Here is a 13324-nt window from a genome sequence, read left to right as displayed (position 1 = left end):
ATGCCAGCGGGTTCCCGTTTGTCTTAATAAAACCTTTTTTTATGCTTTTTAAGAAAAGTGTGGGACTGGGGGCCAGGGCCGGCTGCAGGGTCCCCCTGCCCCTGGGCGCAGCCCCCCGGGCTGGTGGGCAGGCGGTGGGAGGACGGAGCCAGGGGTGGGTGGCTGCTGCCGAGGCAGGGTTAGCATCCCTGGCACGAAGAGCTGGCAGTCCTGTGCCCCGCGGGGGGACACGCGGAGGGACGCGCGGGCTGCCAGCCCCCCGTCATTCCCAGCCAAACTGGTGGCGGTCGAAGCGGGGCTGCAGGCGGGGGGGGACGCAGTGGGAGCACTTGTAACGCTCCTGGATCCACCGCCCGCCCTCGCTGTCCTCGATGCAGATGGCCGCAACGCCTGCGGGGCAGAAACGGGGCACAGGGCAGTGTTCCTTCCCCGCTACACTGCCCTGGTGAGGCCCCATCTGGAGCACTCTGTCCAGTTCTGGGCTCCCCAGTTCAAGAAAGATGAGGAGCTACTGGAGAGAGTCCAGCGGAGGGCTACGAGAATGGTGAGGGGACTGGAGCATCTCTCCTACGAGGAGAGGCTGAGGGAGCTGGGCTTGTTCAGCCTGGAGAAGAGAAGGCTGAGAGGGGACCTTAGAAATGCTGATAAATATCTGCAGGGGAGGTGTCAGGAGGACGGGGCCAGACTCTGTTCAGTGGTGCCCAGCGACAGGACAAGGGGCAATGGGCACAAACTGAAGCAGGGGAAGTTCCGTCTGAACATGAGGAAGAACTTCTTCCCTCTGAGGGTGACGGAGCCCTGGCCCAGGCTGCCCAGGGAGGCTGTGGAGTCTCCTTCTCTGGAGATATTCCAGACCTGCCTGGACGCGGTCCTGTGCAGCCTGCTCTGGATGACCCTGCTTCGGCAGGGGGCTTGGACTGGGGGATCCCCAGAGGTCCCTTCCAACCCCGACCATTCTGTGATTCTGTGATTCCTGCTGCACCCATGGGTGCTCCCCCCCCTTCCTACCTGCCACGACCCCCCCCAGCCGCTCCACCAGTTGGATGGCCGCTCGCATGGTGCCCCCGGTTTCAACCCACTGGTCCACGAGGAGGATGCGCAGGCCTGGGAGGGGGCAGAGGCTGCGGCTGAGTGCCCGCTGCCCCGTGCCCGCTGCCCACGCTGGCAGCTGCCCCCACCACGATGGCAGCACCCCGCCGGCTCACCCGGTGAGATGGCGTCAGTCCGGACCTCCATCACCTTCTCTCGGCCCGAGTAGTCGGTGTAGGGCTGCGCCAGCGTCTGCACACAGAGGTGCCCGGCTTTGCGGATGGCCAGGAAGCCTTTCTGCAGCGTGGCGGCGGTGGCAGCGCCTGGGCACGGCACCGTCAGACCCCGCAGGGACGAGGGACGGGGACCCCCGCCTCACCCGCATCCCCACTCACCCAGGATGAAGCCCATGGCGTCGATGCCGGCCACCATGTCAATGGGGTCTCCCTGGAAGGGCTGCAGCAGGTCGGCCACGCAGTCCTGCAAGCCCTGGGGAGAGAGCAGCGGTGCTGGGTGCCCGCAGCCCGTCACGGGCACGGCCGTGGCACGCCGGGTGCCCGGGCAGCCCCGGGGAGCTGCAGCCCACCCCGGCACCCCCGCGGGAGCCGCCCGCCCCGGGCGCTGGGTACTTGCGGGTGGCAGTAGAGCCGGGAGGGGTCCAGCCAGGCATAGTTGGGACCTTTGACGTTGGGGGCCATCAGCGGCAGGTACCAGCCCTTCTCCCGGGCGGCAGGGACGTGGCAGAGGTCCATGCGCGGGGACGGCAGGAGCTGTGGGCACTGAGCATGCAACGGGAGTGAGACCCCCCACACCCCCCAGTCCCCGCAGGGCTCCCCGCAGCTCCGTTCTCCCCCCCCCCCCCGTTGTGGGCACCCTGGGGCCCCAGGGTCGCCCCGTACCTGGGTGCCGGTGGTGAGGCTGAGCCGAGCGGGACCGTCACAGGGAGCGTCACGGACAGCGACAGCTGAGCGGGGGCAGCCCTGCCATGCTGGGCCCCCCGCCAGCACCCTCGGCCAGCCGGACCCTGGGCTGGTGCCAGGCAGGAGCCCTGCCCGCGGGCCAGCAGCGTGCCCCCACCGGGCGGTCTCATGGGTGGGGGGCACTGGGGCTGGGGCATCTGCACCCTGCGCAGGCGTCCCCAGCACCCAGCCCCCCGCAGAGCAGTGCTGGGGAACGGGGTGGGCTGCACGTTGCCTATGGCACCCCGTGGGTGCGAGGGTCAGCAAGCCGGGGTGATGCTCGGGGGGAAGCCCCCCAGGCTTCGGGGTCTGGGGCAGTGCAGGGGCTTTCTGGGGCCGCACGTGTCCCTGTTGGTGTGTCCGGGTGCCATCCTGCCCTGCCGAGTGCTGGCTCCCAGTGCGCCCAGCTCCGTGTCCGGATTGTCAATGGGCTCGGTGGCAGGGGAGCCAGCCAAGGGGGACGAGCCCTGGCAGCCATGGCGGGAGCTCCGGGGCCCTGTGGGCTGCCAGCGCCGGCTGGGCGCGGGGCACCGGGGCTGCTCCTGTGAAAGGCGCTGTGGGGGGGACAGAGACATGGGGCCACAGGGACCATCTGTGGGATGGGACACAGAGTTGCAGGGAGTATCTCTGGGGTGGAACACAGGGCTGCAGGGACTGTCCATGGGACAGGGACACAGGTCCACAGGGAGCATCTGTGGAATGGGACATGGGGCTGCAGGGACTGTCCATGGAATGGGGACACTGGTCCACAGGGAGCATCTGTGGCATTAGACACGAGGCCACAGGGAGCATCTGTGGGATGTGGGGCTGCAGGGAGCATCCATGGGATGGGGACATGGGGCTGAAGGGACCGTCTGTGGGACGGGACATGGGGCCACAGGGAGCACCTGGGGGATGGGACACAGGGTTGCAGGGAGCATCCATGGGATGGGGACATGGGGCTGAAGGGACCGTCTGTGGGACGGGACATGGGGCCACAGGGAGCACCTGGGGGATGGGACACAGGGTTGCAGGGAGCATCTGTGGGGTGGGACACGGGGCTGCAGGGAGCATCTACAGGACAGGGACATGGGGCTGAAGGGACCATCCGTGGGATGGGACATGGAGCCGCAGCGAGCATCCGTGGGACGGGGACGTGGGGCCGCAGGGAGCATCCATCTCCCGTCGCCGGGGCCGGGGGCCGTACGGGGGCCGGCGCGTCACGGGGCGGGGGCGTCGGGGCCGTCCCGTTACCGGTCCCGCCACATCACCCCACCGGCTGCCACAGCAACGGGGCCGGGCCCCACCGGGAGGGGTAACCCCTGCCCTCGGGCTGCGGGGAGCGGCTCCAGCCCCCCCGGCACCCCGGGCCCCTCCGCACGGTGCCGAGCCGAGCCGAGCCGCCCCGCCTGGGCGGGCTGCCCGGCCCTATAAGTCGGCCCCACGGCGGCGGGCGGTGCGGTGCCATGGGCGCCCCGGGGCTGCTCTGCCGCCTCCTCCTCCTCCTCCTCCTCCTGCTGGCAGCCGTTCCCGGAGCGGTCCCCGGTACCGGAGCGGCCCCGCCGGGACGGCCCCGCGCCCGCCGCGGGCTCACCTACCCCGGGACGCTGTGGTGCGGAGCGGGCAGCAACGCGGATGCCTACGAGCAGCTGGGTAAGGGCGGCGGGGCCGCTGCTACCTGCCCCCCCATCCCATTCCATCCCAACCCTCCCCATCCTGTCCCATCCCATCCCACCCCATCCCGGTCCCAGTCAGTCCCCATCCATCTTAGTCCAGTCCCATCCCAGTGCCAGTTCACTCCACTCCTCATCCCTGTGCTAGGTCAGTCCCTGTTCGTCCCAGTCCAGACCCTACCTCAGTGCTGGTCCAGTCCCAGTCCACCAGTTCGTCTCTGTCTAGTCCCCATCACAAGGCTGGTCCATCCTGGTGCTGGACTAACCTGCTCTGCTCCCACACCCCATCCTGATCCCAGCCTGGTCACTCTCTTGGTCCTGGTCCAGCCCTGGTCCCCATCCTGATCTCAGCCTAGTCCCAGTCTCATCCCCACTGAGGTACTGGTGCAGCTCCAGTCCCCATCCCAGTGCCAGTCCAAGTCCCAGCCCCTACCCATCTCAGTAGGATTCCAGTCCCGTCTCTGTCTGGTCTAATTCTGATCCCAGTCCTAGCCCAGCTCAGCCCCAGCCCAGCCCGGACCCCAACCCCATCCAGCGCCAGTCCGTGCACGCGGTGCCCCCCAGCCCTGCCTGCACCCCGTGCCTTTGCTGCAGGGGAGCACCAGGACACGGACCGGTGCTGCCGGGACCATGACCACTGCCAGCATGTCATCTACCCCTTCACCGCCCGCTACGGGTACCGCAACCTGCGCTGGCACACCATCAGCCACTGCGACTGCGACCGCAGGTGAGCACCCCCGCCTCTGGCCATGCCCCGCAGCGTCCCTCCACCCCAGAGGGGTCCCAGCCCCTCCGGCAGCCCCCCCAGTCCCCCTTACCCCGGCTGTGCCCCCCGGCAGGTTGAAGGAGTGCCTGCAGCAGGTGAACGACACGGCCTCGCGGGTGGTGGGCCAGGCCTTCTTCAACGTCATCCAGGTGCCCTGCTTCGAGTTCGCCTACAGGGAGGAGTGCGTGGAGCCCTACCTCTATGTCTGGTGAGTGTCCCTGTCGTGGGGACCGGCCCCCCGCTCGGCCCCCCGCGGGCTCGCTTCACCCCGCTCTCTGCAGGTGCAGGGCGTACAACACGGTGGCCATCGCCGTGCCCAGGGAGCCGGTGCTGTACGAGTTCGGCGGGGAGCTGATCGACCGGGCAGCGAGGCCCGAGGGGGTCCCTCTGAGCCCTCCGTGGAGCAGCGCGGGTGGAGAAGCCGTCCCAGGGGAGCATCACGCTCGCCTGCTGTCCCCCTCCAAGGCAGCCAAGAAAGAGAGGAAGGGGAAGAAGAAAGACAAGAAAAAGAAGGGGAGAGGTCTGAAAAAGCAAGGCTCTTCTGAAAATGGGGAGCTGAGCTGTCCCACAGGCGCTGCCCCTGCTCATCCCCCCGCAGGGCAGGACCCACGGGCCCCACCGCTAGACCTGGGCGAAGCAGCCAACACCGTCCCGAGTGATGCCCTGGCGCAGGAGGGCTTGGGCAGGGAGCCAGCCCCGGCCCCCACCACCAGCGGGAAGAGGAGGAGGAAGGAGAGGAACAGAAAGAAGAGGCTGAAAAGCAAAGCCGAGGCAGGGCCCGCACAGGAGCTGCGGCCCTGACTCCCCCCGCGCCGGTCTCGGCTCTGTAATAAAGTTGGTCACTTGAGCAGATGGCGCAGGCTCGGCCCCGTCTCCGTGGGGAGGAAGGATCGCACCGGGGTTGGCTTCCCGGGGAAATCCCAGGGCTTATCCCGCTTGTGGGGCCGCGGGAGGGGGGCACCTGGACTCGGGTGGGCGTTGAGTGGGTTTGAGCTGTTCCTCACCGCTCCCACCAGCGCCTGGCACCTTCCTGGGCACTGGGGACGAGTCGCTGCTCTGGCTGGGGACACAGCTCCCGTCCCCATGCCAGCACGGGGCAGAACCCTGATTTGAGCTCCCCTGACACAGACAGCTGAGCTCCAGCTCCCCAGGGGTGCATTTCTCCGGAGGACCAGTTAATGAATTGCACCATTCCAGCTCCCTCCTCTGCGTAACCTGCTGCCTTCTCCCAGGCTGGGAGCAGCGCGGTGCTCCCACACCGCCAGGCTCCTTCTCCAGCCCCCAGCAATGGCAGCGAGCAGCAGGGGCCTTGTCCCCTGCCCAAGGCCCCTCAAATACTGTAGGAGAGCTCGTTGGAGTGGGACAACAGAAGCCTTTCCAGCCCTGGGACAAAGGCAGATGCCATCCCTGTCCCTGTCCGGGGGATGGTGGCCACTTGTTCCTCTCGCCGATAACTTAGCTCTGGGGCGAAGGGATTGAGGGCAGCGCCCGGGGACAGGGCATTGCCACCAGCCCCTGCACAGCGCTTCTGAGCGCGGCTCAGCCCAGAGTCCCCTCTCCTACCTGCTGAGGCCGGCAGAAAGCTCTTCCCGCCCCAGCATCAAATTCCAGAATCGGAAAAAGCTGTGGAGTGACGGTAGCCGAGCGCTGCCTCCTGCTTTGCCACGGCGCAGCCTCAGGAGATCAGACAACACTGCGGCCCAGGGAGCAGAGCTGCCCCGTACCCACCCCGCTGTTCCCGGAGGAGCGACCGGTGCCGTCCCAAATCCTTGAAATCAGCGGACCGTAAGAGGCCAGCGTGGAGATACCAAGGCTGTCGCGAGGCATCGCACGGCCAACGGGTGCAAAGTCCTTGCGGCAACCACAGCGTCACGGCAGGAAGGACAGACCTGCGGCATGCAGGCAGCTTCCCAAAAGTAGAGTTTTTATTGATGATAAGGGAAAACTGAAAACAAAGACAGCCAAAAAAAAGGAGCCGACAACGCACAACCAGCCCCCCCGCCCCGCACGGGTCCGACGCATCCCTGGGAAGGAGCTGCTCCCAGTCACATTCCCGTCACACAGATTTTGATGAAATAAAAAAACAGCACAAGGTCAGTACACCGGCAACCTAGGGCAGCCGAGGCCCCGGAGCGTGGTCCTCCGGCCTGGCCGGGGGGAACGCGACCGTGTCAGCCCCCCGCTACTGCCGAGGGGATGGCGAGGGAGCCAGGACCCGCGTTTCTCTGTGGAAACAGCTTTGCTTTGTCTCCCGGGTTGCCGCCATTCTTCAGGAGCATTTGCATGCAAAAAAGACCTTTGTTTCTCCAGATCTGCTGTTCTTGCTCATTTCCTAGCGAGAAGAGGCAAACCAGGAGCACTCGGCAGGAACAAAGACTCTGCTTCCACAGAAAATCCCTACTAACAAAGCAGGAGAGAGGAAAGTGTGTGCAGGAGGAACTTTCCAGTTCAGAAGCGGCTCCGGGCGCTGGCAGCCGCTCCGCAAGGCTGCAGCGGGCTGTTCCTGCCACCACCGCAGTTACTGGCATCGCCTGCCCCCTCCCAGGCCCCCCAGCACCTCTCCCAGCCCCCCGAGAGACGCGGGAGCTGCCCTGGATTGCGCTGCGATCTCCCCATCCGACGCATTCAAAGCCTAACATTATTTTTTTACCACTTCAACAGAAATCAGCTTCTCTGTGAAAAGTTTCGGCGCGCAGAGGGGCAACTCCAAGCAACAAAGGAAGAACGGAGCATCGACTCTCACCGCCGCACTCTGCTTCGAAGCAAACCCACTGCCGCGAGGAGAGGGCCGGCAGGCAGCACCGGCTGCAGCAGAAAACCGCTCCACTAGCGCTCAGTAGAAACACTATTTATTCACCCCTCTCGGTTACAACTGGGCAGGGTTAAGCAGATACGGAAGAGGATGCCATGCACGCCCGGCTGCTTCGCGTTCTCCACCGTAGAAGCGGCTGCTCTCGCAGCGTTTTAGCCCGTGTGTCTGTCCCGCGCTCGGGAACGCCGCTGTTTGCTGGCGCTTCGCAGTCTGATTAAAAAAAACCCACAAATATCAAAACTAAATAAATATTGTTCCAAAGGAAGCCAGAGGAGAGAGCGAGCCTTTGGTACGACAGCTGTGTTTCTCTCCAGCAAGGCCCCGAGCCCCAGAGCTGCTGTGCCAGAGCCCCACGAACACGGCTGGGGGTGGCACAGACTCCGCAGAGCCCGTCACGCGCGGAAACACGGAGCAAGCAACAACGGAAACTTCTTGAGAACTCCGGTTCGCTCGTCACAACCCCCGTGACTTTGCTTTGTGCTCTCGGGATGAGGCAAGCTGGCAGTCAGGGTTTGGGGGAATCCAAATGGAACAGGCTCGCTCCAGGCCGACGGTCTGCACTTCCAGCGCCGCTTGCTTCCCAGTCGTTGCGGTGAAAGCAGGCTGCCGTGCGTGTGCAAGGACAGACTCGTTTGACTTCACAATTACTCTGCCGAGCTTCCAAAGTGGTGAACCAGAGCCTGGAACACAGAGGCCGCTGCAACGTCCCTTCCTATGATATATTTGTATGTATATAGTATATATATTTAGACCAGCCCTGCCAAGTCTATTCATTCACTCAGGTGCACCTCACCAAGAGCCATTTCCCACCATCTCACAACGTATAAAACAAGAGTTATGTGGCTAAGGGAAGGGAAGTGATTCTCCAGTGTTCACTCCCCCTTCCCCTTCCTAGAGAAGAGAGTGGAGGTTACAGGTCCTATCGGTCCATCTCATCCAGCAGCGGCGTGGCGTCCCCAGCGATGGACATGGGCGTGCTCTCGATCATGGGGCTGGGAGATGGGCGAGGAGTCAACCTCTGCTTCTGTTTCCTCCGCTCAGCCTCCTTCTCCTGGAGCCACTGCTCGGCCATCTTCCCCCAGTCGATCGCAGCGTGACTGTTGGTCCTGCAACGGCACGGGCAGAAGGTGAGACAGGCTAGCGGGAGAGCTTCCCTGCCCCCCATCCCCAAGCGTCCCACCCGGGAAGGTGCAAGGCAACCCCACCACGCTGGTTCCACAAAAATCAACAAAAGCAATCAAGACGGGACACAGACGGATACATGCACCCGGCGCTGGAGGCACTCACTTTGGCTGCTGCCTCTGCCTGGAGCTGGAGGACGGCTGCGACTGTGTCTGGGACTGGGTGGACTGGGGTGTGGTGTTGGCCTGGAGCTGGTACTGAGGCGTCGTGATCGGCTGGCTGGGAGTAGTGTAGGAGTAACTGGGGGTCATCAGAGGGGTGGCCACCGGTTGCTGTGCGGGAGTAGTGAAGACCTGCAGAGAGCAGACACCGTTAGGGGACAGAGGGCAAACCCTGGCGGGCTGCGGGGCAGAGGCCCGGCGTGCTCCACACTGCCCTGCTCTCCCGGGATGCTGCTGCGCGCCCTCGCTGCCCCCTCCCACCCCTCCCAGAGCCCCTCGGCTGGGCGAGAAGATTGCAGTGACCACTGCCCAGGGAACAGGGGGCTGCAGGGCAGCAGCAACACCCTGCTAAGCGCAAGGCATTGGCTCCCCTGAGAGCCCCTGATCGCCCACCCAAGCTGGGCCAGCACAGCCTGCCTGCCTTGTTCACCCCGCACAGGGTGCAAGGGGAGATGCTCAAGGCAAGCAAAGGTAAGGGGTGCAAGAGACGAGCACAAGAGACACTTGGGGCAAGCCAGCAGAAATGACGTCCTGCACTGGGCATGAAGAACAGACGAATTCTTCCCCCGCGGGCTGCAGAGAAGGCACAGCAGCTCCCAAGATGGCTGCTTCCCACATCCCAAGCTCGCTGGCTCACTGTCCAACGGAGTGCTTAGTCTTTGCCTCCCGGTGTTCACCTCCCTTTTCCTTCAGCTTGTCTCAATGATTAATACTTCGGGTTATCCACACTCCCAGCCTATCCCCAGCTCAGCGTTTACCATGCCAAACTGTGTGAAAGCCTCCCAAGGTGGTCTAAAAGAGGATCACTCCTCCCTGCAAGCCTTGTCTTGCAGCACCTCTTCCATTAGTTCTTGCTAATGGCTGGGTGCATTTCATGTACCTAGGCACCTCAGTCCTCTTGCAGCTGGATTTAGCCTCGGGGTCAGCTGGGGAGCTGGCAGCGTGGGCTGGGAGGAGGCAAGCACCAGCACACATGAGGAAAGCCTTCAGCGTGAGCCAGAACTGTCCAATTCCATCTTATTCCCCGCAAAGCCTCTGGGTGTTCGGTCAGGCTGAGGTGTTCGCCTGCCGGTGCGGCTCGGAGATTAGCACGCTGAGCTGAAAAGCCCTGCAAACTCAGCGCATAGTTTCCCAGCTAATCTCTTCCACTGGCAGCTCACGGTGCCAGTTCAGGGGTACAATCAGAAGGTTGTGCACCCTCACCGCTGGACCCCGCCTCTCCACCCTGCCACATTCCTTGGGAGCCCGACCAATTTGTTACTTGCTCCAACTCTCCGCGGAGCAGGGCTGTGTTACGTGCCTCACTTCCTCAGCCACAGGAGGCAAGAAGAAACCTGGCCCAAGAATTCAGCCAGTCTCCCCTGCGCAGCACCCCGGATGCGCAGCTAGGACTGGATGATCCCAGGCAATGAGTAACCCCCCAGGCTCCCACTTGAGCCCCCATGGGGTGGTTTCCAGCAGTGGGGAGAAGCCACGCAGCACCTCCTCTCAGCAACTGAAGTGACACCTACGTGGTAGGCGCTGCTGCCGCCTCCGCTGCCTCCGTAGCCGTACTGACTGGACGCCCACTGCGCGGGGGTGGCATTCGGGTTCTGTCCCTGGCCTGTCACGGCAGCGATGGCGCTGAACATCTGGGAGGTCATGTTCTGCGGTAGAGCGTTCACTGCGCGGGTGAGGTCTGCAAGAAACACCCATCAGGTGGGACAAAGCCGAGCCTGAAGAAAGAGCTCGCCACCCGATTCCAACCAGGAAAGGTCTGCACTGACCTGCCAGGTTAATGTTAGCTGGAGTAGCATTAATGGAGGCTGGAGTCCTGGTCCGACTGCTACTGCTAGGGGTAATGCCTGCATAAAATACAAACCAAGAGAGACAGATTAGCTCTAGCAGAAGAGCTGCTATTGTCCTGAAGCTCAGGATTTGAAAAAACACAGGCAACACTTGTGTACTGGCAAGATGGTATTTTACCATCGAATGGTGTATGGGGGTTGTATGGTAGGGAAGGCTAAGGCAGAGGAAAGGGACAAGCACAGCTTTTGCCGCATGGCCCACTTGGCTGAAAGATTGACTCTCAGGACAGCTCTCAGTGGGTGCACAGAAGCCAAACATTTGAGCATTGGTTTGAAATTTCCCACATACGGAGTATCCTAGGATCTTCAGGGACAAAGAACATGGAATTTTCCTTTACTAACTGTCCCTATGGTGTGACACCCATGAAACAAACAGCTGAAGCACTCAGGTCTTGTGCTGCTCACCTGGAACAGGGTCCTGATAATGATCCTTAAACCATCGGAAGAGTCCGTTCACAGTAGGGAAGACCTGGCCCCGGTAGCGGAATCCTTCTGGCGTCACTGTCACATACTCTATCCTGTGAGGAGCAGTGAATGCAGGAGAGCACAAGAGATGACAGGCTGCTTCAGAGCCACACCCGCCACTGTACAGCACCCTCACACTAACAGGTCACAGTCAGAACGGGCAAGACCTACAAACTCAGGTGACAGCCATACTGATCAGGAACAGGTAAGACCTACCCAAGCCACTTCCATTCTGTTTTCAAACAAGTGCTCCAAATTGCCATGCCTTTCCACGCAAAATCTATCAATCACTGCTTATACCCCAGTGACAGCCCCTGCACAGGGCAGTACTGCTTGTGACAACCAACTTGTTAGAAACCCAGGACTCTCCTGGGTCAGATTTACTCCTCGGCATGTGTCCTCTCCTTTAGTCAGGAGGCCAAACCCTGGGTAAGGAGAGGCATGACTTGTGGGGACACTGGCAGAGCTGGAAGAGAAACTGGCAGCAATAAGCTGAGGTGTGGTACTGGCAGTACTCCGCTGCAGCTGCTGGGCTTGCCTCTCACTTACCTTGGTTTGCCTCGAGGCTGATATCCCAAGAGGAATTTGCCAGGTAGATCTTTACAGGCACTGATAAAGTAGGGAATAAATGTTGGCTTCTCTTTCTTGGTCTTTATCAGCAGTTCTTCCAGCTTCTAATTAGAGACAGAGAGAGGAAAAGAAATGCTCAAGGCAAGCCTGCATTTTTAGCAACACACAGGACACATGGATATCTCCTTCCAAGCTGCGGTCAGACCTTTTTCCCCCCAGCCCTGATGCCATCGATCCAACAAGGACCACCAACTGCACCATTTCTTTGCGGGGTTGGCGCACAAATGTCACCAGGTCACAGAAAGCCAATACTCTTCCTTCAGTGATATTTGCTGGCAGGGCAATCCTCTGCTGCTCTGTCACACCGCTGTAGCACACCATAGTCCCATGTCCTAACTCCACTGCTCCCACAGAATCCCCTGAGACCTACAGCTGGAAAGCGACTGCCAAGCCCCAAGCAACAAGGGGAAGGTCAGAGAGATCATCCCAGCAGCAGCTCACGCCAGACTCAAAGAGTTCAAGACCCATCCCGAGACAAAGAAATTTCTACCATGCTCCTTTATCTCCCACACGAGCTACCACAGCCTGGGACAGGCTCACCTTCTTGTCTCCACCGTTGCAGTCCTGATAGTATTTGTGATTCAACAGGTCTCTGGCAAAAGAAGCCATGGGCTGGACATAGCGAGCAACAATTTCATCCAGGTCTTCAAATTCCTTTGAACAAACACGTTTAAAGAGGTATTTAGGGTATGTGAAGAGGAACTCTGATTCTAGTATACAGCTACCAGTCATACATTCTGCACAGCAAGACTGGATGCTTTGGGACAGAAAAAAAGAGTTGAACATTGTCTAAGAATCTGGGATCGGCAGTGGAAGTTGCCCTCCAACAGCCTGAACACAGCTGCAAGGACAGAAAAGCTGTGCCAACCTGTCCCTGCCAAATAAGCACTTCTTCCCCACCAACTCCTTCCCAAGCGTGCTCTGCAGGGCTCTTACCTCTGTGTTAATCCAAAGCATGGAGCCCAGGCTGAAGGCATTCTCCTTGCCCTCTTCTCGGACATCCACATGCTGGTAAATCCCATCATTCACCTTCCAGGTGACAGTCAGGTGGTTCTCCCCCTTGCTACTTGGACGAATAATCACATCCCCTTGGTCCATGGTCTCCATCATTTTCTCAGCTTGCTTGAAGCTAATGTTGTGGAATGATGGGTGAGCAATTACTCTCTTGATGTACGCTAGAGGACAAAGAGGAGTGTTTAGGCTTCCATAAGGAACTGCTTTATTCCAGACATATGTCTAACTGTGCTTATTCTCCTGGATCACCCTGGGAAGGCTGGCATTGGGAGGGAGAGAAAAAACGAGAGACTCACTTGTTCGCTGTTGCTTTCTCTTCAGGTCTTCTTCCTGTTTGTGATCTGCTGCCTCAGAGTCAAAGTCATAGTAGGTGTCTTTAGGCAGCTTCCACTCATTGTTCTTATCCATCAAGTCTGAGGTCCTGCAGGTCAGGTCGGCACTGAACTTCTCAATGTCGATCTTCATAATCCTGCAGTGAACGGTCATTCCCACCTACGGGAGAGTGGCAGGCAAAGCTGCTCAGCACATTTGGCTGATACACCAGCCTCCCGGCGCTACAGAGCAATCTGTGCGGGGTCATGCTGCCAGTGAGGACGTATAAATTGCCTCACCTACTTCAGACCAATACAACCTTTAAAAGCGATCTCCAAGATGACCAGAATCAAAAGAGATAAAAGCAAAACCGGGCAGTTCTCCAGCACGTCTACTATCTGTGCTCCATACCACATAGCAAACTGCATGCCTGGAGGCTGAGGACAATTAAGTTTGCTATTTTACATATCTTTAACAATGGAAGCAGCAAAACTG

At 60.7% G+C, this 13324-nt stretch overlaps 3 protein-coding genes across 4 annotated transcripts in view; 1 reads left to right on the top strand and 2 right to left on the bottom strand.

Annotated features, from left to right (window-relative positions):
• Positions 1-17: 17 nt before the first annotated feature.
• LOC142363707 (adenine phosphoribosyltransferase-like) lies at positions 18-2722 on the bottom strand. The gene is made up of 6 exons (XM_075440014.1): positions 1929-2722; positions 1659-1808; positions 1425-1518; positions 1206-1352; positions 1009-1104; positions 18-390 (listed from the first exon to the last, which is right to left on the bottom strand). Exons 2-6 carry the CDS (start codon positions 1779-1781, stop codon positions 263-265), a joined length of 588 nt encoding a protein of 195 aa, XP_075296129.1. The 5' UTR covers positions 1782-1808; positions 1929-2722; the 3' UTR covers positions 18-262.
• A 534-nt stretch (positions 2723-3256) lies between these two features.
• Positions 3257-5252, top strand: PROCA1 (protein interacting with cyclin A1). Of its 2 annotated transcripts, XM_075440295.1 has the most exons (5): positions 3257-3620; positions 4235-4367; positions 4480-4614; positions 4688-4926; positions 5005-5252. In XM_075440295.1, exons 1-5 carry the CDS (start codon positions 3434-3436, stop codon positions 5205-5207), a joined length of 897 nt encoding a protein of 298 aa, XP_075296410.1. In that variant the 5' UTR covers positions 3257-3433; the 3' UTR covers positions 5208-5252. The 2 variants fall into 2 exon arrangements, with proteins under 2 accessions (XP_075296410.1, XP_075296409.1); XM_075440294.1 differs by having other exon boundaries at positions 3259-3620; positions 4688-5252.
• Positions 5253-7239: 1987 nt separating this feature from the next.
• The window catches only part of SUPT6H (SPT6 homolog, histone chaperone and transcription elongation factor), a 29351-nt gene continuing 23266 nt past the window's right edge, over positions 7240-13324 (bottom strand). The window contains exons 29-37 of the mRNA XM_075439969.1: positions 12814-13009; positions 12440-12678; positions 12044-12157; positions 11423-11547; positions 10814-10926; positions 10328-10405; positions 10073-10239; positions 8506-8693; positions 7240-8324 (exon numbers count right to left, since the gene is read on the bottom strand). Of these exons, the coding sequence (XP_075296084.1) occupies positions 8138-8324; positions 8506-8693; positions 10073-10239; positions 10328-10405; positions 10814-10926; positions 11423-11547; positions 12044-12157; positions 12440-12678; positions 12814-13009 (1407 nt within the window). The 3' untranslated portion in view covers positions 7240-8137. The remainder of the gene's footprint in view (positions 8325-8505; positions 8694-10072; positions 10240-10327; positions 10406-10813; positions 10927-11422; positions 11548-12043; positions 12158-12439; positions 12679-12813; positions 13010-13324) is intronic.

This window comes from Opisthocomus hoazin, chromosome 20, assembly GCF_030867145.1.
Source record: "Opisthocomus hoazin isolate bOpiHoa1 chromosome 20, bOpiHoa1.hap1, whole genome shotgun sequence".
Lineage (NCBI taxonomy): Eukaryota > Metazoa > Chordata > Aves > Opisthocomiformes > Opisthocomidae > Opisthocomus > Opisthocomus hoazin.
The sequence above is the reverse complement of the archived record's forward strand: the minus strand, read 5'-3'. Positions and strand labels throughout refer to the sequence as shown.

Bases quoted from the DNA above. Each gene is read 5' to 3' on its own strand.
- LOC142363707 (XM_075440014.1), bottom strand. From the start codon at position 1,781: ATGGACCTCTGCCACGTCCCTGCCGCCCGGGAGAAGGGCTGGTACCTG. The intron at 1,353-1,424 runs GTGAGTGGGGAT...TGCCGTGCCCAG, and splicing joins CGCCATGGGCTTCATCCTGG to GCGCTGCCACCGCCGCCACG. The intron at 1,105-1,205 runs GTGAGCCGGCGG...GCCCCCTCCCAG, and splicing joins GACTGACGCCATCTCACCGG to GCCTGCGCATCCTCCTCGTG.
- PROCA1 (XM_075440294.1), top strand. From the start codon at position 3,434: ATGGGCGCCCCGGGGCTGCTCTGCCGCCTCCTCCTCCTCCTCCTCCTC. The intron at 3,621-4,234 runs GTAAGGGCGGCG...CCTTTGCTGCAG, and splicing joins GGATGCCTACGAGCAGCTGG to GGGAGCACCAGGACACGGAC. The intron at 4,615-4,687 runs GTGAGTGTCCCT...CGCTCTCTGCAG, and splicing joins GAGCCCTACCTCTATGTCTG to GTGCAGGGCGTACAACACGG.